The sequence below is a fragment of the Drosophila arizonae genome, chromosome 3 (assembly GCF_054131065.1).
Source record: "Drosophila arizonae isolate 15081-1271.41 chromosome 3, UAZ_ARI_1.0, whole genome shotgun sequence".
Classification (NCBI taxonomy): domain Eukaryota; kingdom Metazoa; phylum Arthropoda; class Insecta; order Diptera; family Drosophilidae; genus Drosophila; species Drosophila arizonae.
Genome location: NC_142923.1, coordinates 13202127 through 13229720, shown reverse-complemented (window position 1 = coordinate 13229720; position 27594 = coordinate 13202127). Strand labels below are relative to the sequence as shown.

Genomic DNA, 27594 nt, shown 5'->3' with positions numbered 1-27594 from the left:
AGTCAAAAACCAGGCAAACATTTGCAAAAACCCCAAACTCGGCGGCTGGCACTTGAAATGTGCTTAATGCCACTTTACGAGTGACTTTCGCTGAGTGCGAGTGCCACTTTGCGTGCAGTTCTCGCTCTGTCTCTCTGTCTCTCTCTGTTCGCTGCCTTCACTCTGGTGGCTAGACGCGTTAAAAATATGCTTTTTCATAAGTTCGCACTCCTCGCACTTACTCCCCTGTCCCGCGCGCTCTGCACACAAGGGTAAACGAAATGACAGCTGACATATGTAAGTGTCTGTCCGACTGTATGTTTGTGTGTCTCTGTCTATCTTGCCTTTTAGCTTTTGTATGTGTATGTATGTAGGTAGGTATGGGGAGGTAGCACGTTTTCGGCACTCTAAATTAACGGATAAACTACACAAACACACACACATACACACACACTCAGCACTTTTGTGTGTAGTTAAATCACTTGGCAACAATAAAGTGGCATTTGCTTTATGAAATAATTTCAACACACACACACACACATAGACACACACACACCTGTCATTTGTTTTGTTTAGCTTTTCGTCTATTTAGCTGTTTGTGCTTTTACTTTTCTGTGGTTCTGTCATGCTCAGGCATGAAATTTGTTATGAAAATTAAATATTTAACTTATTAGTAGCTGCAGCTGTAAGTGTGCCTGTGTGTGTGTGTGTGTGTCTTTAGATGGAGCAACTTCACCGAAACAGACCGGCTTTGGGCTAATAAGAGATTTCAGTGTTGCCTAACGTGTTTCGTTAAATTCTAAATGATACAGGAAAGTTTTGTAAATGGACACAGAAACAGCTAATGAAAAACCAATAAGTGTTAATAATGAATTTTTTTTTTTTTTTTTTTCAATTTAAAATTTATATATATAATTTTTTTGAAATTATAATTAATAAAAAATGGGAATGAAAATTAAAGATAGTATTTATAATAAAAATTAACATTTTATAAGTAACTTGATTCAAATACAGTTCTCCATCGGACATAAATACATTTCAGTAAACAATTTCCTAATTATCCTGAATGGGCTTAACTAGTTTTTTCTTCACAACTGTCGATTTGATAGTTATTAGTACACCCCGTAAAAATGTATTTTGTTTGTCTGCTTCCGTGCTATCTCTCTGTATTGTTCCTAATTGTGCTCAATTTGTCAGACATTAATTTAAAATGCTTTCATTCCCCTCAGTTATGCGGGTTCTAGTCCCAAAGTCCCAGTCAGAGAAAAAACATTATTTTTTCGTAGAATTACCATACCGCAACTATTTTCATAAATTGTTGAATAGGCATACTTTACATCTGGCCCATTTAGTTCTGAATCCTCGACTACTCTGGGCATGGCTGGTTGGCTAGGGGTAGGGGAAGACACTTTTGTGGCTTTTTGTTGTGGAACAAAATTTTGCTGCTGTGCTATTTTGTGTGATTTTACCTGAAATTTGAGGCTAACTGGCAGGAGAGAAATTGTTAACTATTCTGTTGCAAAAGCAATTGGCATTTGATGATGCTGTATGAGATATCTGCCTCATGAAACAGACAGCTTGTTCGGCCTAGTTGCCAAACGATTTTACCTGTCAGTGAAATGAGTTGAAGGTAATTTTTATAAATTTAGCTGTAAAAATTTAACATATATGAAAATAAATATATAGTATGTGCCATCAGTTTTGAAGCTGTTATCTGAATTTGAAATGTAGGTAGGCCTGTAAAGTTTTTGATTGATTTGCTGCTATTTAGAAAGTTTTTAGCCTCCACAATAAATTGGATTTGGCAATCAAATTAACTGTAAATCTATATATTTTAATTCAGGCACACTTTAATTAAGCTGTTTTTACTTTAGTCTATAATTATATTGGTTTTTATTTTATTGATTTAATGAATTTTACATTTCAATCTATTTAAATTCTCTCACACAGTTACATGTGTCATATTTCAATCAGAATTTAATGAAATCCTTGCATGTATTGTTAGTTGAGCATAATTTGGAATGGTTTGTGTAAGGGACTCGACTGGTCCTAGCTCTAGTTCGTTGCCATCTTAGCTGTTGGCTAGGATTCGGCTCTGTTTGGTTTGAATCAAACTAAGTAAGAAGCTTACAGATGTTGTTGCCTCGATGTGTCGTTGTTGTTGTTGTTGTTGTTCCCCTTTTGTTGCTCGACAAGCTACATACATGATTATTTATGCAATGGGCCAGGCGCATGAGGTCAGCATATGCTTCTCTCTGCTCGCTGTGCTTGTGTGTGTGTGTGTGTTGGCTTTAGGTGGTTGTGTAGCTGTAGCTGTCTGTTTGCCGTTTCGACTTATCATTGTATGTGTGTGCGGTTTCTATCTCTCGTCCAGTAAATCTTGCCCGCTATTAAATGCTATGATTAAAGTTTCTCTCTGCTGCGCAAATGAGAACTTATTTATCAGCGGCAATTCTCATGAGTTTTGTGAAAATCATTAATCTTAACGCTAGTTTCAACATTTATGCATATCATATTAGTTGTTGTTCTTGATGCTTCTTGCTAATTTTAATTGCCAAGCACAGATGTTAGAAGTACAGCTTACTAACTAGATAATATCTAGTTTCCGCCATGTGTTAAAGATTTTTGTTTTTAGCTCAGCTTCAAAAGGTAGTAACGGAGAACATGTTGATTTTTTGCTGTGTTCGTGCTGTCAGCACTTTGTAATTATCCAATAGCATTAATTAAAAATACCCTTTGAATGGAATTGCTCTAGGAGTGTGTGTAGATTTTGTAGTATTCTTTGTATAACAGTTTCGAATAAGATAAAATACATTTTGATTTAAAAAATAAATTTAAATAATACTTCGCTCTAAACAGCTTTAAAGCACATGCAAACTTAAGCTGATTGAAAACTTATATAAATATACTCATTTGGTGAGCTTTTGAACTAGTTTAAGTCTTAAAGCTTCAACGCTTATTGGAATTATTCCATTCAAAACCTGATTAAAAAGAATCGTACAATTTGCACTTTCATCGAAGCCAAAAACTGAACATAATTTGGACAGCATTCGCCCATCGCTATCGAGTATATATTTATATATATTTAAATAAAAGATTCTATATATGAAATAATTTAACATATAACAAAATAATATAAATATGTAACATATTTATATAATATAATATGTAAATTGCATTAGATTTGTGATTTCATATAAAAATATTCTAAATATGAAAACACATCAAACTAACTAAACTTCAGCTTAAGCTTTGTGAGAGCTTTAAAGTTTCACTTCAGCTAAGACTCTTCAAAGTGTTTGAATAGCTTTTCAAAATGTAAATATTTGTATACAGTAAAAAAGCAAAAGCCCTTTTGAAATTGAGGTCAATTTTACTGGATAACACATAGCCCATGAAGGTCCCAATGAGCATATGTTTGTCAGGTGTAATTCTTGTTTGCCTATGGCCAAGGTAATTAGAACGTTGGCGCCAATGTAATGGCCCTTCTATGGGTCAGCGGGAGGGACAGTATGACAGGAATAAATGTAACAGGAGTCGCCCACAGGGGCTGCTTTATGGCCAATTAGATGCTCAATGGGGTAGAAAATTGTTGAAGTTGTGTATTTATTTATTTACTTTTTGTTAACCACAAATACAACGGCTATCGATTGAACAGGAGCTCATGGAGAAATTTGGTATGGTTTACTCACCCGGGAACCCTCCGATGTGGTTACACAAGTGCCGCCGTTGTAGCAGCCGAGCTTGATGCAGTCAACATCGCCAGATTTGCCTTCAGAGCCGCCAGCACCACTGCCGGCACCACCGCTGGCCACCGTATTGGCGCCATCAGTGTCCTCACTGCTCTCGGTTACCTGGGACTTGGTCGGCGCCGCTACCTCTGGTTGTCCGGGTGTACTGTAGACATATATGGGCGGTGTGGGTGGTGGCATCGTCTGTGCCGACTGTGTGGATGGCGGAGTTGGTGGCACCGTAACTGCAGGCAAGCTGGCCACAGTTGGTGGCTCTGTGGGCAATGGTGTGGGTGCCGGAGTGACCCCAGTTCTGGGCGTGGTTGTCTCGCGAGGCGACTCCACGGTCATCAAAGGCGGCGCAGGCGGCCCCACCAAGTCCTCTGTTGTCATAGTCTGGGATGTGGTTATCTCCACAGGCGCGGGCACGGTTACGGCCGGTGGTACCTGTGTGGTGCTTGACTCCCATTCCGCTGGTGTTTCAGTGGCTGTATGAGTGGTTTGCGGCTGAGGCTCACGCTGGGTTGTTATTGGTGGCAATAGTGTTGTGGTTGGGAGCGTTGCATTACTCTCCAGAATGGTTACCACAATGTGCGGAGTTTGTGCCGTGGTTAGCTCCACGCTGGGCGGCTCATAGTCCAGTGGTGCTGTGGTGGTCTCTTGCTGTACGGGTGGCTGCACCGTCGTAAATCGTCCGGCGCTGGTGCGATGCGTTGTGATGAGCACCTCAGCTGGATAATCCGTGAAGAATGGCGCCGCTGTGGTGGGCAGTTCGGTCCACAAATGTCGCGTTGTCTCCTCGAGTGGCGTCTTGGTCGGGCTCATGGTGGTCTCTGGCGGAAAATAGGGTGTCGGTGTGGGTGCATAGTCTACCGAGATGCTTGTCTCAAATGTGGTTACGCGATGCACATAGATGCTGCTGGGTGTGGTTGCGGCTATGGGCTGCTCCACCGACTCGGAGCTGCTCGATGATGCATAATCGACGGCAATTGTTATGCTGGGCGGTTGTGTTACAGTGGTTCGCATTGTGGTGGTGGGTTCCTCACTGGAACCGCTGCCGCTGCCGGCGCCACTGCCACTGCCACTGCCGCTAACATCAAAGCGCCGCACTGTTGTATATTCCTCGGAGGTAATCAATTCCGAAGAAGTTTCGGCTGATGAGGAGGCGGTTACACCCGGCGCCGGCATTGGGGGTAGAGTAGTGTAGATGCCGTGAGTTTCCTCGGACGACGAGGTGGAGGCTGAAGAAACGCCGCCAACCGGTGGTGTGGTGGGTTCAGGCAGTGGCTGTGCCTCGGCTGTTGGCTCTGGGACCTCTGGCTGTGGTTGCGGCCTTATTGTTGTTGGCACCTTGTCTAAGCTGTGGCTGTCGCTCTCGGGTGGTGCCACCGTTACGCGGAACTCTACCAGAGTTTCCTCCGATGAAGACGATGCGGACGAGGAAGGTAACTCAATTGGCGTCATAGTGGTTACAGCTGATGCTGGCGGTGCAGTGGGGTGTGCACTTGGGGCCATGGTCGTTTCTGGTGGCGTAACCGGTCGCACAGTGGGCGGTGCTAAGGTCGAGAAGGGCGGCACCGACGGTGTAACGGACACCACCGGTGGTGCAGCTGTCGCCGGTGCAGTGTAGTTGCAATCGAGCGATTCCTCACCCACCATCAAGCATTCGCACAGCATGCCCGTCAGCAGTGGAGGGCAGGAGCAGGAGAAGGTATCGACGCCGTCAATGCAAACGCCTCCGTTCATGCAGCGCGGTCCCAGCTGACACTCATCGTATTGGAATTCGCACTTCTCGCCGTGATAATCTGGCACGCAGTAGCATGTGGGCACATTCTCCTCCATGAGGCAGAGGGCATTGTTCTGGCACGGATTGTCCGCACAGATGAGTATCTCCTCCTCGCAGTTGACGCCCGTATAGCCCATGGGACAGGCGCAGGCATAGGCGGCCAATTTGTCCACACAGACGCCGCCGTTCTGGCAGGGCGAGGAGGCGCATTCATTGATCTCCTCCTGACAGATGCGGCCATGCCAGCCCGCCGAGCACTGGCAGCTAAACTCCAAGCCACGGCCCTCAATGCACTCGCCGCCATGCTGGCAACGGGCTCCAGTGCCTGTAACCAAGGATCACAATGAGTGCAAAAGCGATTTGGTTAGCTCCCACAAGCCGTAACTTACCCGTGTCGCAGACGGCCACATCCAGTTCACAGTGATCCCCCAGATAGCCGGGCTGGCAGGTGCAGGTGTACCCATTGTTACGGTCACGGCAAAGTCCGCCATTTTGACATGGATTTGACATGCATTCGTCCACATTTTCCTCACAATTTGAGCCTGTTCGTTCATGGCGTTGACATTCGCGTGCGATGTGACGACCGAAAAACAATGAGTGCAAGCGAAACAGACATATAAAGAGAAAGTGAGACAGAGGGAGAGGGAGAGAGAGAGGGAGAGGGAGAGTTGAGAAAGTGACATTAATTGATGGCACCACAATGTGCAACTCGTGTCCTGTTTCATAACGTTCCATTCCGTGACGTTTCGTCTCGTCTCGTTTTGTTTCGTTTCAGTCACATAAAGTCTGCAACAGTTTCTGTGTCCTTTTATTTAAAAATTTATGTCAGTTGGTTAAAATTGTCGTTTCCAGTGTGGCGTGTAAATGGCTCATAAATAAAACTTGTCATTTTTACTCGCATTGCAAATGCAAACTCTATATGTACATATATGCATTTCATATTATATATTTATTAAGAGCTCTGCCCTTTTGGCAAATATTATTTATAGTTGAGCATTGTTTGCGATTTTCTTTATGCATTACCAATACATTTTTCATGTGCACACAACTGAAGTGTATTCAAATTACTGACCCTTGTAGCTCTCTTTTGATTTCCAATACATTTTCATTTAATATAAACAAATAAACTTTTATTAGATCTATTTTCATGCGACCAGCTTCAAAGGAGCTGCTGTCCTAATTGCACTCCCTTGCTTAGAGAAAGATCGCCTCAAAATCCAAATACATATATTTATTTATTGATTTTTTTTTTTTTTTTTTTTTCTTTTCAATTAGTGCATCGATATATTCCATTCAAAGCATCATTCATTTACCCTGATACAAAAAAAAAAAAAAAAAAGAAAGTGTAGAAAAAACGTTGAAAACTCTTCTTTTTTTTTTCCAAGCAACTCTCAACTATATGGTTACAAATAAATGCATACTATCGAAGTGAAATTGAATGACTTTTCATTATATTAAGCAATGAAAGAGTTCTTTATTCCTCTCTCTCTCACTCCCCCACTCACTCGCTCACTCACTCACTCTCTTTTAGCATCCATTACAACCTTATATAACGCTGTTTGTTGCTCTATCTGACAACGCACGACCAAGTGGAAAGCGCACAACTTTTTCGATTCAGGCGCATCGATGGCAATCAAAATAAAACTTCAAGTGCTGATTTTGGTGCATCCAATATAAACAATTCAAAAGTACACACACACACACACATAAACATCTATATATAGAAGTGTATACGTCCTTTAACTGATGACTGTCAAGCATTCAAATAGCAACAAATTTCTAGAAATTTTGTTAGCTGCACAAGTCGAAGTTGTTATGCTCTAGCAGTTCTTCTTAAAGTTTAATGCATAATAGATGTTTCGCTTCGACTCTGAACTTATATAACTTTTACGTTTCTACAGAAGAATAGAATGTAAAAGGAGTGTAAGCTGCCACTAAAGATAGCAGTAGACTAGTTACAAGATTGCAGTAGAAAAGTTACAAGTTACAATAAAAAAAAAAAAAAAAAAAAAAAAACAAAAATATAAAATAATAATTAAAAATTAATTTTAAAAAATCTTAAAAAAATATATATATATTTTAAAACAAAACTTATAAAATATTAAAATAAAAAAAGAATAATCCGTAATTAATATAATCTTAATTAATATATATAAAATTAATAACAATAAAACTAAAAAAACTAAAAAGTTAAATATGTAATTTTAAAAATCTACAGCTAAACAAATACAAAAAGTAATACAAAATTAACAGAAAACTAAAAACTAATTTTTAAAAATATATACAAAATAAAAAACTAAAAAAAAAAATCACAGGAAACAAATAAAGTACAGAGAGAGAGAGAGAGAGAGAGAGAGATAGGGAGAGCTAGTACATACATATGTTTAGATTTATATATTAATTTCGAAGTTGTTACGCACACAACAATATAGATATCCACATCAAGTAACTATTTTAGTCAAGTCAAGGCTATGTTGAGTATGCTTTATATTGAGTATGCATACATGAGAAATATATAGTTGATCTGTTTGATATGGTGCTATATTAAACAGTTGTTATACCCCTCAAGTTAGTTATTTGTTACACAGGACGCAGACACAACGTGAGCAGCACAAGCAACACAAAACGAAAAACAATGCTTGAAAATACTTTTCAATTTTCTGCTCAACAACTACAAAAGACGCTGACGACAAGACAAGGCAGCGGTAGAGGGAGATGGGGAAGAGAGGTGAAGAGTGCGCCGTCAGTGGTTGCCAGTGGCAGCAACTGACGGGTAAGCAGACGGACGGACGGACGGACGGACGGACGGACGGAGGAGAGGACGGACAAAGGCAACAGCAGGAAGTCTTTGGTAGTGTTAAGAAGCGCCCTATTGTGTATGCTATAATTTTCCTTGCGTTGTTTGTGGCACTGGCAACAGTGCGTATGAGTGATTTTTTCTCTGCTTCTCAAACTCAGTGTGCGCGTGTGTGTGTGTGTGCGTGCGTGCGTGTGTTTGTGTTGCAAATTTATTGCTCGCGAAGTGTTTTGTCTGCAGTTTTTTCATTTTATTTTCTCCTTTTTTTTAGGAGAGAATTTATTTGGCTGCCTCCTTTTGTCGGCCCGCATCTAGATCCTTTTAGTTTTCTATTTTGGCAACAAGTTGGCTCCAAGTTTATTCTGTGCCAAAACTTTTGCCTGCTTCGTATCTTTCAAGTGTCTGTGCCTCTGTCTGTCTGTCTGTCTGTCCGTCCCGTCTGTCAGACGGACGTAAAAAACTTGTACAAAAGCACTTCAAAGTGTCGAAACTAAAGTGTCAAAAAGCCTGCACCGTAGCGAGCAGCTAGAAAATTCTTTTGCTTCACTTTGTCTAAATTATGGCGTGGTAACTTTTTAATTCAATGCACAGAAATTGCATTAATTCACAGCACAATTGACAAAAGAAGCGCAAAAAATAAATGAAATACACAATAATAATAATGTAGCGCCCAGGTGTGCAGAGGGCGTGGCAACAACAATTTATCACTTGTGCTCATAAATAACACAAAATACACTGATGGACATAAAAATGTAGCTATGCAGATGCACACTCATAAATGGCCAGACCAAAGATAAATGTCTCTCTGCTCAGTGTGGGAATTCGTGGGTGTGTGACTGTGTGAGAGTGTGAGTGTAGTTTGTTTATAATGCAACTGTGTTGCCCCTCTATGCATATGGGCGGTTGGGTTGCGCCCGCACAGACGAACGAATATTAAATTTGCATAAGCACTAAATCAACACAATGAACAAACTGTGTCAGAGCCAGCTGCAGAATACAAGTAAAGGAAGAAAAAATAAAATAAAACTCTGCTGTTGACTAACAGATGCTCTACAAACATTTATTCAATATATATGTATGTCAAGAGATTTAGACATCAGCCATAAAATGGGCTTTATGAAGTGAGCATAATGGCTTTCAAATGATTTATGAATTTATGTATTTAAGATATTCCAAAAATATTTAAGCTTTATATGAGTATGTCATTCAAGATATATTAGCTACGTAAAGTGCAAAGGCTAGAACATTTTTGATTAGTTCGACAAATATTAGCAAATATTCATAAAACTTTAGTCCTCATAAAATGAGTATTTGCTCTATATATATGATTAAGTAATATTACATATTTTATATATTTACATAAATATATTTTTCTATTCTCATAAATTTCCATCTCTACATGCATTTTTTTTTTTGCGAAATTTTTCTGGAAATATTACAAAATTAATACTTACTAATAAATACTTTTTATGTCCTATATTCATAAAATTCTTTTTCATATATACATATATATTCACTTGATTTATTTTGTAAGCATTTAATCTTCATTTATCTCTGGCTTTCAACAGCTTGATTTGTGTTTAGTTGTAGCATTTGAATTTTAACCTGGGCCAATCAAATCATCATTTATTTGCACATATAGTTAAATGCTTTGTAATAAATAGTTTCAATTGTAGATTGAAATTTGTCTAAAGACTAATTCTGGCTGTCCAATAATTGAATAATTACCTATTCAATGGGTTTGCTGTAATATAGTAAGCTATAAATTTTTAGCTAAATGTCAGATAGGTAAACTATAAGCTCATTGAATTTCCTTTAACAATAAATATTTAATCACGGATAAGTTCAAATCAAATCAATGCTTTAAGGTTATTAAGCTTAAAATACTGGATTTGAAGTGCATTTTTGGACTTCAAAGATTTATAAAGATTGTTCATAAACCAGTTTTCAAAATCAATATTTCTAAAGCTCATTTGAAATAGAAAAGTGTCTGAGAACTTGCCTATTTGATAAACTTTTGTTGTATACTCAATTCATAGCCTGAAGCTAAACTCAAATTATAGGCAATTCTACTGAGCTCACAAAGCAGGAAATAGGAAACTTAAGTTTAAGTTCAAGACAGTAAGTAAATAATCCAATACAAAAGTTGTAATTAAAGTTAAGTCAATGAGAACTTTGTGACTAAACAGCATCACACACACACACACATGCTCTTTGACTTTTTGCTAGCTTCTCTTTCTTAGTCTCTCTCTCTCTCTCTCTCTCCCTCTCTCAGTAATGCTTTTCTTATTGTGGCAAACTTGTCAACATGAGCTTGAGGTGAGCTGTTTCAACTTCTGCTCAGCAAATATTTCATGCCTTATGACGTATGGGTGTGTGTTTGATCTGATATATAAAACCGCTACACTCATGATTTTCGCCGCCTTACTCTCATATAGGCGTATTAAATTTATGTTGCATACCTTGAGGCTGCGCGCTTAAAGATTTGACTCATGCAAAGATTTTGCACCTCTTCTGCTATTAGATCAATATATGAGCAATAATTTAAGTTCAAATTCGCCTATAATGGAACTGCAGCTCTTTGTTCAGCTCTTGAGTAATGAATGCTCTTTTCCATTGGCGTATTTCATTGAGCCAACACAGCCACTGGCTCATCCATTAAATCAGCAGCGTATGGACGATGGACGTTGGCTGTTTGGTGCTGGCCATTGGCAATTCAATTTGTTTATGGGCCATGCCGTTGGTTTATGATTTGATGGAGCCATACTTGAAATTGTACAAATATTCGTGCCTCAATTTTATTTACTGCCGTTGTTAACTTTAGATGCATTTGATGGCCTGCATAAATACAGATCTGGGCATTCCATTTTGGGTAAGTGAGAAATGGAGAGAGAGAGAGAGAGTGAGAGAGAGAGAGAGCGACACCGAGAGAGTGGGTTGTAAAGTCAGCTAGTAAAACGTGTATTTATGTAAAAATATTTATACATTTTTTATATACGATTTCTGGACTATATTACAAAAAAAAAAAAAAAAAAAAAAAAAATATTTTGCTTGTCATAAGACTGATCCAACGAGAGAAAAATTAAATTATTAATAAAAAAGGTTTTTTTTTGTTTATTCTTGTTTTTGAGCGAAAAATCTCGTTGATACAGCCTGCAAGCGGTTCGACTTTCATGGTCTTCGTTTCTCATAAATAGTGTGTATTTTGAGTGGTAACTGTGGCCATTTTCGCTTTTGCGTATTGCTTTGGCCTTTGTAGCTGCCATTGCAGGGCAAACACTCAGAAAATAATTCACTTTGTGTTAAGCATACGACACGTTGCACAAGGAGTCAGTCAAAGCCGCAACGCAACATGGAAAACTTAACTTTGTTGCCAAAGGCGCAACATGAAATGTCACATTACGCTCCAATTCAGGCTGAAGTCCAGGAAGTGGTCAAGCAGCAGCGAGGGTGATTGAGAGAAAGAGAGAGGGAGAAGGAGAGAGAGAGAGAGAGAGAGAGAGAGAGAGTGCAAGATGTCAGCCCCACTCTTCTTAACCCAGTTGTGGGCGAGCTCGACGCACCTGCGGTTAGCTCTGGGTGGGTCACGTTGGTGGCTTCGGTTGCTTGTGGCAGCATTGTGAATTGAGTTTGATTTGACCAACTGCAGCTACTGGCAGCTAAACAGTCCCCAAAGCCCTCGACTTGGCATTGGTCACCTTTCTATGGACCTATGCAATGCCGATATATTCCTCTATTCTATTCTCCTTCAATTTTTGTTTTTCATTCTTTGTTCTATTTGTGGTTTCAGCGTTTGCCACAAGGCACAATTTTTCTGTTGTTTGTTATTTTCGTTTTTTTTTTTCTTTTCGTTTTTTTTTTTTTTTTTTTGTTATGTGTGAAGTCGTTAAAGTGAAAATCGATTTTCATTTTATTGCTGCATGTGCGTGAATGGAAAAGCGAGGGCTGCTTCAGGGGGTTGCCGCTGAGTCTAGGGGTCGCAAATGGTCAGCTCTGTCTGCCTGAGTGGAGGTGGAGGTGCCTGTGGAGGGGCTGCTTGAATTTTCACTCTCAGCAGTCGCTGCGCCGCAGTCGACGGCATGTTTTATGAATGAATTTTTCGAATTGGACGCACATTTTTTTCTGGTGGTTAATGGACGAAACCGGTTGCCATCATGTTACAGCCAACCACCCAGCTCTCCTGCTCCCGCTCCTGCTCCTGCCACTCTCTGCTACCTCAATTGTTGTCGGCATTTTTCTTTATTTTTGGGGTTTTTCTTTCCTTCTATTTTTTGTGCGCAGAGTTTTTTGTTTTGAATCAGAAATTTACAACACAATTCTCGGTCGGGTTTTACTTTTGGCATTCGTTTTGCTCCATTTTATTTTGTTTTCTTTCTTTCGTTTCGATTTTTTTTTTTTTTTTTGTCGTTGAATGTCTAAATATTTGAAATGCAGCATTAATCAAAAAATGTATTTTGCTAAAAGAGAACACTTTGCATACCGATTGACCAAATGATTCAGACATGTACAAATATTGATAAATTGTGCGTTGCTTTTGGAAATTGACAGGCGTGACATCAAATGAGATTATTGAAATCGTAGACATCGTTGGATTCTCTGGTATTAACTTCGAATGGATTTGATGTAAATAGAAATATATTTACCGTTCAAAGGTTTTAAAAGTTATATCTATCAATGTTTATCTCTAGAAAGAGAAACTCTCTCACCTTTTCTCCCTATTTTTCGCTCTTTTTCTCTTTCTCGATATTTATCTCTTTATGTATTTATCTCTATATGATTGTCTCCTCTTCCTCGCTCTTTCAAGCTCAATTTTACTATCTCACTCTTACTGTATCTTTATTTCCTTTCTGTCTTCTATCTTCTTCTGCGTCTCTTATTTTCATCGTCCCTCTCTCTCTCTTTCTTTCGCTATTTCTCTCTCCCCCCTCACTCTCTCCTTATCTTATTGGCCAAACTTTTGCATATTATATATCTAGCATCTGCTTCGCTTTTCCTAACCACTTTAGATCTCCATATCTTAACTACGTAGAATAATATTCTCCACCTTTACCGCTTGATTTATGCATAATTTTTTGTTCGCCTTGTCTTCTGCATCCTGCCACAGATGTTGCAGCTGCTGGCGCTGCTCACATCCTTTTCGTTTTGGCTACTGCCAGCGCAGTGTAAACACTTGTGCAACAAGGTAAAAACATTTGTTTTGGCTTCGAGTCTTCAATACGCATGAACTTTAAGCTTTAGCAGTGTTGACCCCCCGCTCATGCCGCTTACCCCGCTCAAAGCTTGTATTTGTTGTAGTCGATGCACAAATTGAAATTTGAATTTTATTTGCACACATTTTGTGATTCATATTTGCTTCTTACGTATGCTTTACGGATCGTAAGGGGTGCAGCTTTGCAGCAGGAGTGGCTGAAAGCTTTCCGAGTATAGAATCGTTTATAATAATAATAAAAAAATATATATATGAATCAGAAGAGCAAGTATGTGGCAAACGGTTGTCAACGACTTTGCGATGCGCTGCACAGGCGACAATTGTTGAATGACTGCCAGAGTGTGGGAGAACAATAAGAGGTGAGAAAGGAGCAGAGTCTCAAGCTTATAGAGGAATATATTACTTCAGTTGACTTGTATTAAAGTCTATAAGCAACTGCTCTCATATAATATATGTACACTGTACTTTGAGCTTACAGTGAGCTGACAGTAAGACGGCCATAATTCAATTCAAATATACTTCTTTGCTCAACTTACTTTACAGTGTATTAAAAATTCCATGAGTTGAATATATTGCACATTTCGTTTGCATTTTAAGTTTCGTTCAGGCTCTTTGTTCCTGTGCATGTGTGTGCTAGTGTGTGCTAATGTGTGTGTGCGAGCGTGTGCATCAGTGTGCATGTGTGTGAGTATGTGTACGTTAAAAGAGCGAACGAATAAATGCATATAATGGTATAAATAATTGAATGAGTGCACAGCTCTGCATAATTTGAATGCGAATGCTGCAAAACACTCACAGTCCCATTCACATTTCGCTATAATTAAGAAATTCCATTTTATTGCTGAGCAACAAATTGTCATAGAAATACGAGTTCTGTGAGATGAACGACAAGCTATATATACCATATATGTACAGTTAGTATATATATATATATATTATTAATGCTGAGGTTCTTGATCAAAGAGAACATATTAATTAAAAGTGATATTAACTACATTTCAATACAATTACGATACGATTTATACTGCTGTTCCTTTTACCTTCATGCCATAAGTTAATTGAAGTAAAAGTGAAATCTATATGAAAACTCAATGAAATGCTTTTTAATTAAATTTTCTTACTACAATAATATACATATATGTGTCTATAGGCGAAAGTGCTGTTAATTTGACTTACGTATATTGAATACTTCGAGTTTAAACATCAAAAGACAACAGCTAAAACATTGGCTAAACGAAAAAAGCTGACATGCATAAATTTTAAAAATTATTACATCATCAAAATTGCCAAATCAGTTCAATATGATTTAACGAATAAAAAGTTTTTAAAGAGTCCTCTGAACTTAGTGCATATACCGTATATGCTAAAGCTGAACAACACCTGTAATAAAAGTTAATTGCATGGAAATGAGCAAACACCCACAGGCTTTAGCTATCATATATTAGACTTAAATGTGACATGCCCTCTGGTAATAGTATACACATATATACATAATTGCAATATATATATATATTTATTTATAAATTTATATATCTGCAATTGTTATTTGGAGTATTTCCATGCGATGTGTATGCGCGCTTAATCCAAGCGAAAGGCAATCTATTTTGGTGGCTTTAGGATTTTCGACCCGAAACTACTCGATGTGACAGTGAGCAATGAAATGCACTTCAGCTCATCTGTGAACACTGCGGGGAAACTAATCACAGAAGGCAACCTTAAATCCGAGCGCTGAATGCTGCTAAAGCAATTCGAGTACGTCACTCAGTCAACAAAATAAATGGGGGCGGGGGCGGGGGCGTTGGCGCCCAAGCGATTCGAATTCGCATATCCCTTGGCTTTTGGTGTGGGTGGCTGCTTGAATGTCTTGTGGTGCGCATTGTTGCGCTTTCAATTGCACTTTTTCGCTGTGCCAACGGAAGACATCAGCTGGAATTCCCCAAGCGGCGCCAGGACAATTGTAAGCCCCAGCCCATTGAATCCTGGCAAGCTCATTTTCACGGCAATTGCAGCTGCCTCTCCTGTTGTAAAGAATATATGTATATATGTATTGGTGTGTGCTTGTGTGTGTGCTTTACAGCTTTTAATTAATTAATTTTGTACTATATTTGTAGCTTGGATTTCATTTTCCTTTTACTTTTTAGTTCTTGGTATTTTATACAATTTCTGATATATTTTTTTTTCGTCTTTTTTCTTTTTTGTCTGCCAATTTCTATTGAATCGGCACATCTAGGCTGGCTGGCTGGCTGGCTGTCGAAGCTTTCCTGCATTGCCATTGAAATGCATGGTGAAAATTTCTATCGACTGGCAGCAACGTTGCGTAAAATTAGAAAGTATTGTGTTGAACTTCAATGGCTAAATTTATAAGTGAGAAAATTGCATTACAGCTGCCACAGCAGCAGCATAACATGTTTACGTTACGCTGTCTCTCTTTCTCATTCTATTACTCTCTGTCTCTCTGTAAAGGCCTTTCCAGAGTGAATTGTATGGCTAGGGAAATGCAATGTGTGCTAATTAATTAAATGGTCTTAACTAAGGCTCTGAGTAGCTCTTGGCATTTAGAAGTACAGTCGTATTTATTTTTCATTTATTCGAATTAGCTAATATGAGAGGCTTTAATGAATTTAGTAATATTTTTTAAATCTTGTTTAGCATTAATAGTGAAAATATAGAAGCCCCTTTTTGATCGACGAGTAGATTAGAATTTTCAAGAATGACAAATGGAATCCAGAAATCTATATTTTTGAGAATACGAAATCATTTTATCGATTATTATCGAAAATGGGTAAATGAGTTTATTTATCGAAAGACGTAATAAATTCTTTTTACGCACAGGAATAAATATTTAAAGTATCAACAGTCCGCCTACATTAGTTTGCGAGAGTGGTTATATACTTATGCATCTCTAAGCCATTATGCCCCGAATTTCCTTTTTTAATGAGTTCAAAAATGAAAATTCCGAAATCCATGAGTAATTACTAAAAGTTTCGGAAAATCTTTATTGTAGGCCACATTTATTACTATATATTACAGATAAAATCTTCTTAGGCTTAATATATATTCAAGCTCTATAAAATATATTACTATTGCTTTACAAATATAATCAAATTTTCTAGCCCTTTAGTCGAAAAAAAGACCCATAAAAGTCAATTACTATGGCTAGCAATTAGCATATTTTGATTTTATTTATATATCACAATTAACCCAATTTCGGACACAGAGCGCGTTTGCGTTGCTTTTATTGCTATCAAACACAATAAATTGTTCTGTTTATACATAGAATTATATATACATAGCTAATGCTAATCCCAAATCCAATATGAAGCGTGTCAAAAGCTGCATAAAAGTTCAATAAACTCTAAAGATTCCATTATAAAATCAATATGCAATATTATGAATATTTTATTTCACGTCACACACAGGACCACACACCCAAACACCTACACACACGCACACGCACAGTAAAATTGGCAAAACTAAAATCCCCAAAAGGCAATTGATTAGCTACAAAATGAGGACAATTGGATAGCCGCAAATGTATTTTAATATTGGGTACCATATTACTGAAATGTTAGCGCTCACTCTCGTTCTATTTGTCCCTTCTATCTCTCTTTCGTTCTATCTAACGCCCATTGAGCAAATGAAATAAAAAATTTATGTAAATCGTTGAGCCACGTGAAATTCAATGAATTTCGATTTGTTTCCTTTTTTCAGTTCCCTTTTTTTTTTGGTCCCTCGATAAATCACCCACTGCCAACATTTTAAAGTTGCATTGAGAACGATGCGACTTAAATGTCCCAAATAGTATTTGCCCCATAGTTATGAATAAGCGGGAGCTGGTGGGGCCAGCTGGCACAACCAAAGCGAAAATGGAGCAATCGCTTGAAGCTGTCGCATGTAACGCAAAATTTGCACAAAGGCAATGCCGATTGGCAAAAAAGAAAGAGAAGAGAAAAACGAAAATAGTAATGGAAGGGTTCTCAGTGGCATGTGGAAGTTTAAATGCGCTTCCATAGAGATAAAGGATCGTTATGAATTTAGATTGCTTCCACTGGTATCTGTATCTGTATCTGTATCTGTATCTGTATCTGTATCTGTATCTGTATCTGTATCTGTATCTGTATCTGTATCTGTATCTGTATCTGTATCTGTATCTGTATCTGTATCTGTATCTGTATCTGTATCTGTATCTGTATCTGTATCTGTATCTGTATCTGTATCTGTATCTGTATCTGTATGTGTATCTGTATCTGAATCTGTATCTGTATCTGAATCTGTATCTGCATCTGTATCTCTATCTGTATCTGCATCTGCATCTGCATCTGCATCTGCATCTGCATCTACTTCAGAAACCCATAATACCCCTTATGTAAGTGTATTAAAAAGGCAGCAGGAAGACAAAAAATCTGTCGGTACGCGAAATGAAGGTATGAATGAATGAGCAGCTGAGCCAAATGCATGTTTGATTGAATGAATGTGCATTGAATACGTGAAAATGCATGAGACACAGAGGTGCAGCTGACTCGAGAGCGAGCGAGCTTAAGGGAGAGAGATGCAGTTGTAGAGAGAGTGAGGTGAACAAATACATTCCCCGTTTCCAATCACATAGTCACATATTCATATTCAGCTGCTGATAAAGGTGGAAAAGTTAAGAGGTGGCTCGGGAAAATTTGCAATAAAAACATGCAAATAAAAGTCGAGCTAAAGTTAAAGCACAATCAGCAAAATGAGGATATATATATATATATATATATATGAGAATATATATATGTAAATAAATCTGCAATGCTGCAATTTGAATGCAATTTTATATAAAATAAAATACCTCAATGGTAATGCTTTGAAGGGGTATATGGATTGTGAGATAAAATAATAGCAGTGAAAAGAGTTTTTTTTTTTTTTTTTAGCAGTCTAACAAATAACAGTTCAAAGCCTTAACAAGCTAATATATTAAACTGATGGTTTCTTTATCGTATCAACAATATCTATTTCTATTTATTCATAGGAAGCTCATCAAAACTTTTTAATTGCAATGTTAAGTCAGTTTTTGCAACTATACAAAATAAACAAACCAAATTTTTTTTGTCAATCGTCTATATTATTAGAATCAACTTCCAAGCGAGTATCTCGCAACTGAGTTGGAGGCTTTTCCTTTTTTCCCTCTAAAACCTTTGCTTATTGTTGACTTGCAGCCGTAGTTTCTGTTGTTTGCTTGAATATGAAATGCGAATTTCAATGTGAATAGGCCTGGCAATGGCTCCCAACTGCAATTTGCATTGTTTTCGCGCTGAATGCCCCTAAGTTCCTTTGGTCTATGCGATGCTCTCAAATGCTGGCTCGACTGCAATGATTGCATAAAGGGAGCCAAAAAGATGCCTTTAGCTCGGCATAAAAACTATTGTGTGTGCGAGTGTATGTGAGTGTGCATGGAGGGGTGTGCGTTTGTGCCAAGGAGGGCAAGGTTATCCTGCTGAGCGTTGCAGTATTGTTAGTTGCCCTGCCGTTAGAGTTGTGCAATGAGCAATAGATTCTGCTGCTGCTGTTGTCCATAACTTAGCTGAGAATTGATATTAAAAATATTATACTTAAAGAAATTATAGCAATAATATAGTATTTTTAGACAAATAATTTATTTACAGATGGCGCACAGAATGAGAAAGATTCTCTCTCTGTTTCTCTCAGTTCTTTTAGCAGGTTGTTTCGAGTTTAGTTGAACTTTTATCTGTAGTTCATGTATTGGAGATAATGAAATATAAAGCCTATTTTTTTTATAATTAAAAATTCAAAAGCTTTTTAATGTGTATCATTTGTTAAGGAAGTGCTTTTTAAGCATATTCTAAGCATCAAAACTAAACGAATATATAACTATATATTAAAAGCCTCCATTCTATATATACACAAATCTTCTACGGGCTTCGTTTTCATTTCAACTTATGAAACTTTGATATCACTTTCAGGTAGTTCTCCAAACCAAACCACAGCCTTGGCTTGGCTTGCCCTGCCTTGCCGTGGCTTTCAAGCTTTACTCTCATTATATTTGCGTACTTATTTTCTTTAACCTTGTCTACTACATTGATATTCTTAATGTTTTTTTATTTCAGTTATATAAGAGCGAAAAGCAGCTAAAGCATACAGATAATTAAGGAGAGTAACCGAAAAAAAAGTAAAAGGCAAAAAAGAACTAAAAAATAAACCAAACGAGCAGACAAGCCTGGAACCAAAACCATATCAAAGTAAAGCAAAGCAAAACTAACAATTAACTTGGCTAAGCTTGCTATCTACCTGCCAATTGTTCGTTGTGATAGTAACCAGAAAACTCGGTAAGTGGGGCACAAATAAAAACCAACAAAAAATAAATAAATAAAAGAACCGAAAAACATAGCCGACTTTTGGGCGTCAGAATGTTTGTTGAGTTTCCTATATCTGACAGAGCAACGATCAACTCAAAGGGCCGCGATATGCCCAAAATGCAGCTGTAAAAGCAAATGCACATCAAAAGGTGAAAGGCAAACAAACGCGAAGCGCTCATAATATTAATTAGAGCGTTTGCTCAACTCAGCATTGCTAAGCCATTTTGATGTAAATATCCTGTAGATAATGAGGGCAGCTTGAGGGGTGTATTCAAAACTTGTTTATAATATAGGCAATTCATTATTTTTGTATTTTTCTAACTTTTCTCTAGAGTAATTTCCTTTTAATTAACAGATTTTAATGAAATCTAAATAGAAAAATATTTAGCATTTATATCTGTAAATCTACAATTATAAAAATTATTTAAATTAAATTTAATTAGTGAGATTTTTTATATTTTGAATTGGCTTTAATTTACTGTTATTTGCTCTTCAGAATTTACTGAATGGTTTGTAATTGAACTTGGGAATTTATAATGCAATATAAAATGTTTTTGTAATATTTATCTTTAATTTACCTTGATATAATTAAAAAATATTCAATGATTCTTTGCTTTACGTTTTCAATTTTTTTAGAAAAAATGTTGTGTGGTTTGGGAAGTTTAACTTTTGGCTCCTTCGAATTCAAACAGTCTCAGTACTCTTTAAACGAAGAGTTATGTGTATAGGGTGGTATCTGAAATTTCTTATTAAGTAATGCCAATATATAATGAGTAATGAGAATACAAAGTATTTTTAGTCGCTCAATTTTAGCTTATCATTTTCAATGTTTTTAATGGTAGCACAAATTTGGTTTATTTTATTTTATTTTACTTTTTTTGGGGTAGGTTTTTGCATTTTTTTTTTTCACCGTTTCTAAATTCAACATACGGTTAAAAAGGCAACCATGAAGTTACTCTCCCTTGCTTCGGTCTCTCTCTCTCTCTCTCTCTCTGACTCTCCAACTATATACATTTCGCGCTGTTCTTTTTGTTTCACTTTTTTCTGTTTAGTATTCCCCTTTTGGTTCTATTCATTCAAAGTATTTGATTTTATAGTAGGTGTATATATAGAATTTATATGTGCAGGTTTTTTTACGCTTTTTTGCAGTTTTCAGCTTCATTTCCTGCTTTTTCACGTTTTTTAACCATTTGCTTATTATACAATATATGTGCATTTATATGCAGTTATTTAGCGTGTGCTGCTTTACAAAGCATATTTTTGTATAAATTTTAGTTTTATTTAGCATACGATTTTTTGTATTTATTTATTTATTTCTTTTTTATTTCGTATAAAAATCATATATTTTTTACTCTATGATGCGCAGTTTATTTCACACGCAGTGCAGTGTTTAGTTTCTGGCTTTATTGTATTTATTTTCTGCTTGATCCACTTTACCACAACCAGCGCCGTGCATAATTCTATCTATTTTTTTTTTTTGTCCCAAGCAGAAAGGCATTACGAACTTGTTATAGCATTTGTATCGAATAAAAAAGTTAGTCAAATTTCTTGAAATAATATGTATGTATATGTGTACAGATATAGTTTTAATATTAACTGGTATTAGCAGGTTTGAGCGTTGTCAAACCCAATTGGTACATATTTCATTATCGTGAATTTCTAAATTAATTAACCTTTTTGACCAACTCAATCTTCTACCAGAAAAAATTCTGTAGTGTATTCAATTGTCTGCTAGTCGAGTGAACAACGTTCTTTTTTTTTTTTTTTTTTTTTTTTGCTATTTTGCGCTAATTTCATTTGCAGTGCTTAATGCTTTTGTGATTTTGTCCGCGTTTTTTCTACACTTTTATTTATGCTAATATAATCCAATTGTTGTGTTAGGGGAATATGAAAGAGTGCAAACCGCAGACAAGTGGCGTCAAACGATTCGTATGAGTAATGCGAAGTAACAAATAGATGACTGTTGGGTACATAATAGTAAAGATAATTACAGTATAATGTAGAGCAGGAAGGATAGATAGAACCGAATATTAAATACGCTGTTGTGCAAGGTCTTTACATATATTAAAGCATTATTTGCGACTTGAGTATGTTCGGAGAGAGATAAGAGAATTTAGGGTGCTTCAGTAGAGGCCCTATTAATACAGAGTCATGTATGCATACATATAAATACTTTTAGATTTTCTCATAAACATGTTGTCACGAAAAGTATAATCAACAGAATCAAATAACATGCTTGAACACTTCATATTAGCCTCAAGAGCACTTACAGGTGTTTGTCATTTGCTTCATTTTCATAATTAAAAATTTCTGAGGTGCTCCTGCCTTATGTATAATTAATTAGTACTTAAGTAATCATCAATTACTTTGCATTTGCGAAATCCTACAAATTGGGTCTAAGCTAATGTAGCCCCACTGATCCAAGTCACAAAATCATGTTAAATGCTTAGCTTAAGCGACATGTGTTACGCCTAGCTATTCGCATTTGCTAAGCTCCGACATGTTTTCACAGTTTTGGGTTAAAACTGCTAATCCAAACTATGTGTCAATTACCTAACACCTTGCCACCAACCCCAGCATCCAATTCACCCTGTGCGCCCCGCACACCCCCCGAGCTATTGACTTTGCCAAGTTTCATGGACCACAAATTTGTAGCAATTTGTATTTGGTATTAGTTGCCGTTGATGGGTAATGCATATAACACCTACACGATGGCTATAAATTTCACTAAATTTTATAAAGTCAACTCTCAGATACTTTTCAAACACACACACACACACGCTCACATATATATTAAGAGACGCCACTAAGTGCTTCTCACACGTAGCAAAAGTAAATGTGTTTATATATATATACGTAACGGACGGAAAGTACACGAAGCCAAAAGGATGAACATTAGATACATTCATGCTGAGACTTCCGCCCACACACACACGCACGCATGCACATATATAAATATACACACAGACACATGCTTGGCGACCCACACAACAATTCACACGTAGTAAGTGGCAGGTTAAGAACCCAACATTGACTACCACAATAGACAACATTAAAGTTGGCTTCAGCAGGAGCAGGAGCTATGCCACAGCTCCATAATATTGAAGTTTCGTCGTTTCTGTTAGATATTATAGAGCATTTTCTCAGAGCAAGAAATGAGCTGTAGAAAATTAATATTTGGATTTTTTCTCTCTAAGTTTGAAGTAAAACTTAAAGCTATTTAAGTTCGTGTTAAAACTTTTGTTGCTAGCTTAGCTTAGCTGCATAAATTTGTAGTTTTAATTTAGTAATCTAGTACGAAATTTGTAAGCGTAACTAACTTTCGGCTTAAGTGCTGCTGAAACTTCTCCGCTTTCTTTTAAAATTTGTCTGTGTTTTTTTTTTACTTGTGTTATTTCCCAGTTTTGCTTTCTTGCTCAAGCGTTTAAAGAATAATAGACACATGTGAGTGAATGCAGTAAAAAACGTAAAGCCAGAAAGCGGCCAGTTTGGCCAAGTTGCACAGTTGAATACTCTTTTTGGTATGTTTAGTAAAGTAATGTCAGAGTAGAAAAATATGTTTTCGTATGAATATAGAAATATTATATTAAATTATTTTTTCTACTCTAATATCTATGTAAAAGTACTATTTCAATAATATTTCTGTATAGCATATAGTGAATATGAATTTTTAGATCTCTTTAGTACTTGTGTAGTACATATCTATAATGTATTACTAAATGCATTTTTAGTACACATATAGAATTTACTATGAAATGCATTTTAGCTCTAGTACGCTTTTAGTACACATTTATAATGTATTATAAAATGCACTTATATTACTCTTTAGAGCACACTTTTAGTACACATATGGAATCTACAATAAATTTGACGTTTTTAGCCATGAGTTTTCCTGTCCTAGCTTAAGGACTTTCACTCAGAGTAAAGCGTGTATTGTATTTTTTTTCTTTTTTTGTTTTTTTTTTTGTTTTTTTTTTTTTTTTTTTGCAAATTTTACAAATACGTTTGGCGTGCGTCGGTGCATTTAGAGTCTCGCCGAGAGTTCTGGCCGTAGGTGGCCAGACGAGGCTTCGTTTTTGTGGTTGCATTTCGTGTTAGAGTGCCTGCTGTGGGCGTCTCGTATTTGTTTTATTTCATTTCTTTATTTTATTTTTTTTTTATTTATTTTTTTTTTTGCGTTGGCTTAATAAAAATACATTCTGCACGTGGTGTGCGATGCTGTAACATGGCACACACACACACACATGGAGAGCGCAAGAGGCTGTTCAGTGAGCCGTGCAAGTTTTTAGTACTTATTCGTAGTATTTGTTGTACTATCTGTGGGATCTGTATGTAGTCGTATGTCTGTCTGCCTGTATGCATGTGTGTACGTGTGTTTTCGTGTGTGTATTTGTGTTGGCGTAGCGCAAAAATAAACCGCACACACTTACCAGAAAATCCTTCCGGACACGTACAGTTGTAGTAGGCAACACCGTCCACACATGTGCCGCCGTTTTGACAGGGGCCCGACCAGCATTCGTCCCAATTCGTTTGGCACTGGATCCCTGTGTAGCCGTCAATGCAGTAACACGAGTACGAGCTGTACTCATTGTTGCAGTTGTTGTAGTAGTTGTAGCAGTAGTAGTGGTAGTAGTAGTAGTTGTTGTTGTTGTTATCATGGCACATGCGGGAGTCGGCATTCGGTAGGTGTGGGCGCAACGGTGTGTCAATGATGCATCAAACGTTCAGCAAAAAAAGTTTTGTAGGCAAACCCATAAAATGAAAAAAAGAAGAGTAGAAAAGTGAAATAACAACAAGAAAACGTTTTAGATAAAAATAGTTTTACAAATAGCACAATATGGTGGAGCATGCAAAGACAGAGAGAAATGGAGGTAGATTGTGAGTGAGGGCAGCACCTGCACTGTGAGAAAATACAAATTGCAACCGGAAAACAGAGTTAAGCTAGAATGAAGAGTATTAAAAAATTATATACAATAAATTTATAGTGAATTTAAAGTTATTTGGAATTTAAAATTTCATAAGCTCTATTTAATTAATTTCACTTGTAATCTGGTGAATACAGTTTTTAGATTCCTCTTTAAAGTCCTGTACATGAGTTTACCAAAGCTTTAAAGCTTTAAGGAAGCGAATATGAACACTTGGAAGAATAATGAGGCTTTAATTTACAGTCAACATGTATTTCAGCTTTAAACCCGCTTTAAGTGTTTTTCCTCCCTTTACTCTACGCTTCAGTTCAAATTGCTTGAATATTGAAGGTTTTATCTTTGGAGATGAGAAAAACTTTTAAAAAGCTTTCATAAAATTAATCCATTGGTTTATCAAACCACTTTGTTTCACTCAAAGCTTTCAAGTGCTTTCAAAGCACATACATAAGTTTGAGCAACTTGAAGTCAACTCTATTTGTCTCAGTGTAGTGTGAACTGGTGTTAACACCATTTGTTAGTAATTGGAGTGGCTGTGTGGCAGTGTGGCAGTGTGTGTGCGCATACAATTGTATATTTATCTAATAGGAGGGAATGTATCTGGATTTTTGCTCAGTGCTCTGGCGAGTGCGATAAACATGGGCAACGTACTCGAAACATTACGCTTGAGTAGTGGAAATAAATATTTGGTAGCCAATTGGGATTAGTTTTTCCAGCTAAGAGTGAATTGAAATTGAAAAGGAAATGGCTACGACAGCAGCAACAGTAGTGGTAACTGTAACAGTAACGGTAACATATCGAAACTGAATCCGTTGTCAAGGGAATGTCACCGACATGCCTCAACATGCCAGACACACACACCCTCTCTGTATAGGTTTTTTGGCCCACACAGCTTAATTAAAGAACTTTTGTTGCAGGCATGTAGCAGGCACTCTTTTATTATGGATCACATTAGGATGCAATAGTATAGCACTGTTTGGAGAAAGCATTGAATTGGGTAAACAGCATCAACAGCAACAGTAAAAGCAGCATCAACATTTTTGCTCATGCCTTTGACATGGACTTGCTTGCCCCAGAGGCCTGTTGATTTGTTGGCAAGCCGAATAGAAAAAAAAAAAAAAACAATTGTACTGAGTAGATAAATGGCCTTGGGGCATCACATTAGCTAGGAGCAGCAAGAGCAGCACCAGCAGCAGGAGCGGCAGCATCATGTATGTTACATGCGATGGCTTGGCTGCATGGCAGCAAAAGACGAATGAAACAATGCATGCATTTTCGAGTGATAAATAGTTTAGTAAATTCGCATACAATGGTATTTTCTGAAATACTCTTATGTGCTACAAGCCTAATATTAGAAGGTGTAGCAAAGGGAGCAGATGAGAAGCGCAAGGAGAGGCGGTAGCCGCCTTAAGGATGTTATGCTGTTTTGCTATGTTGTTGGTTTCATAGTGTCAATTGAAATGAGAGTTCCAGTATAATAATGTAAAAGCTCTTATTTAACAGGCCCTATTAAATTGTTTAATAATATTTTGTAAATTAAATGATGAATTTAAAAAATTTTAATTTAAATTGACTGTATCAGAAACCTTAAAGATGACGTAATAATTATTTCAAGCATAAATCACTTTTATAGATCCCTCAACTCCACATCACTCGATATGTATTATCTTATTATAAATGTATTCCAAGCATATTTATCTAATAACCTCCAACTTTGGCAAACCCCACACACTCCATTAAAGCTCATCTTTGCCTTTGTCCATACTATCTATATAGCGGCAAATTTGTTAAAGTTTCATTGGCAAAACTGTTGGCAAACAAATTTGTTGAGCATTTCATTTGAGCAGTTTAACGACGGCCATAAAACTTATTCATCTCTGATACGAGTCATAAATACTGCTATTGCCGCAAACTAGTTGAACATAAACCACGATAAGCCAATAAAATATCAATGTACGCGGATAAGTCTAGTGCGCTGGTGGCCATAACCGAATTTGGCCAAAAAACTTTAAGATGGGCCAAAAACTATTCAGTTAATCCGTTTAAATCTCATGGAATCGTGTTAAATTTAATTGCAGCTATAAATTTTTCTTGGCAGCGCATAAACTTCTATCCGGCTAGTTGGCTGCCTCTCTCTCTCTGTGTGTGTGTGTTTGTGGTGCTCTAACCCCGCACCACTGCCACGCAGCCACCACGAAATGGCGGTTATGTCAAGAAAAGCGCGCTAGAAAACATTTCAACCGTCTGCTTCGACTCGCATTTGACTTGCAGCTCTCCGTGAAGCTATCGTAAAAAGTATCGTAAACGCTTTTTATGCTGCAAATTCACAGACTATGAGATTGGGTGGCCCTAAGCTTCGCTCCGTTGAGGTTTAGAGTTAGCTTAGCTCCCATTTCTGGCCACATATCGCGGCGAGTTGAGAATAAAATGGCAGTTACTTAGTCGTATTGCTGCTGGCTGAGCAGCAAGGAGTCAGCAAGGAGGCGCCAAGCAGCATTGGCAGCTGTTCGCATCATCTTTGGCTTGTTTGTGCAATAATATTTATAGCCATGCATGGTTATATGCTCTGAAGCTTAAGTTAAACAGAATAACTAATGTAGAGCGCGTCAACATTGGCAAAGTTATTGAACGTAAACTCTCAATTGAAACTGAGAGGCCAAAGTTCTCTTGTGTTTCCATTGCCGAATATTGAGTAGCAGCTTCAAGTTTCAAATATTAACTTTAAGTTAAGCTCAAGCACTTGCGTTTATACATAAATATATATAGATAGATAGATAGCAGAATATATATTTACCATTTGCAAATATGCTTGATATGCTTTTT

General features: G+C 37.2%; 2 protein-coding genes across 6 annotated transcripts in view; one reads left to right on the top strand and one right to left on the bottom strand.

The window, feature by feature from the left end:
• LOC108609474 (MKRN2 opposite strand protein) overlaps window positions 1–27594 on the top strand; it is a 71656-nt gene that overhangs the window by 19795 nt on the left and 24267 nt on the right. For both annotated transcript variants that reach the window (XM_089465159.1, XM_089465158.1), the window contains exon 2: window positions 19601–19819. The gene's annotated coding sequence lies outside the window, so the exon portion shown is untranslated. The remainder of the gene's footprint in view (window positions 1–19600; window positions 19820–27594) is intronic.
• Window positions 1–27594, bottom strand: part of eys (eyes shut) — a 72488-nt gene that overhangs the window by 24632 nt on the left and 20262 nt on the right. For all 4 annotated transcript variants that reach the window (XM_089465152.1, XM_089465151.1, XM_089465154.1 and 1 more), the window contains exons 3-5: window positions 24280–24428; window positions 5886–6038; window positions 3672–5821 (exon numbers count right to left, since the gene is read on the bottom strand). In XM_089465152.1, the coding sequence (XP_089321278.1) occupies window positions 3672–5821; window positions 5886–6038; window positions 24280–24428 (2452 nt within the window). The remainder of the gene's footprint in view (window positions 1–3671; window positions 5822–5885; window positions 6039–24279; window positions 24429–27594) is intronic.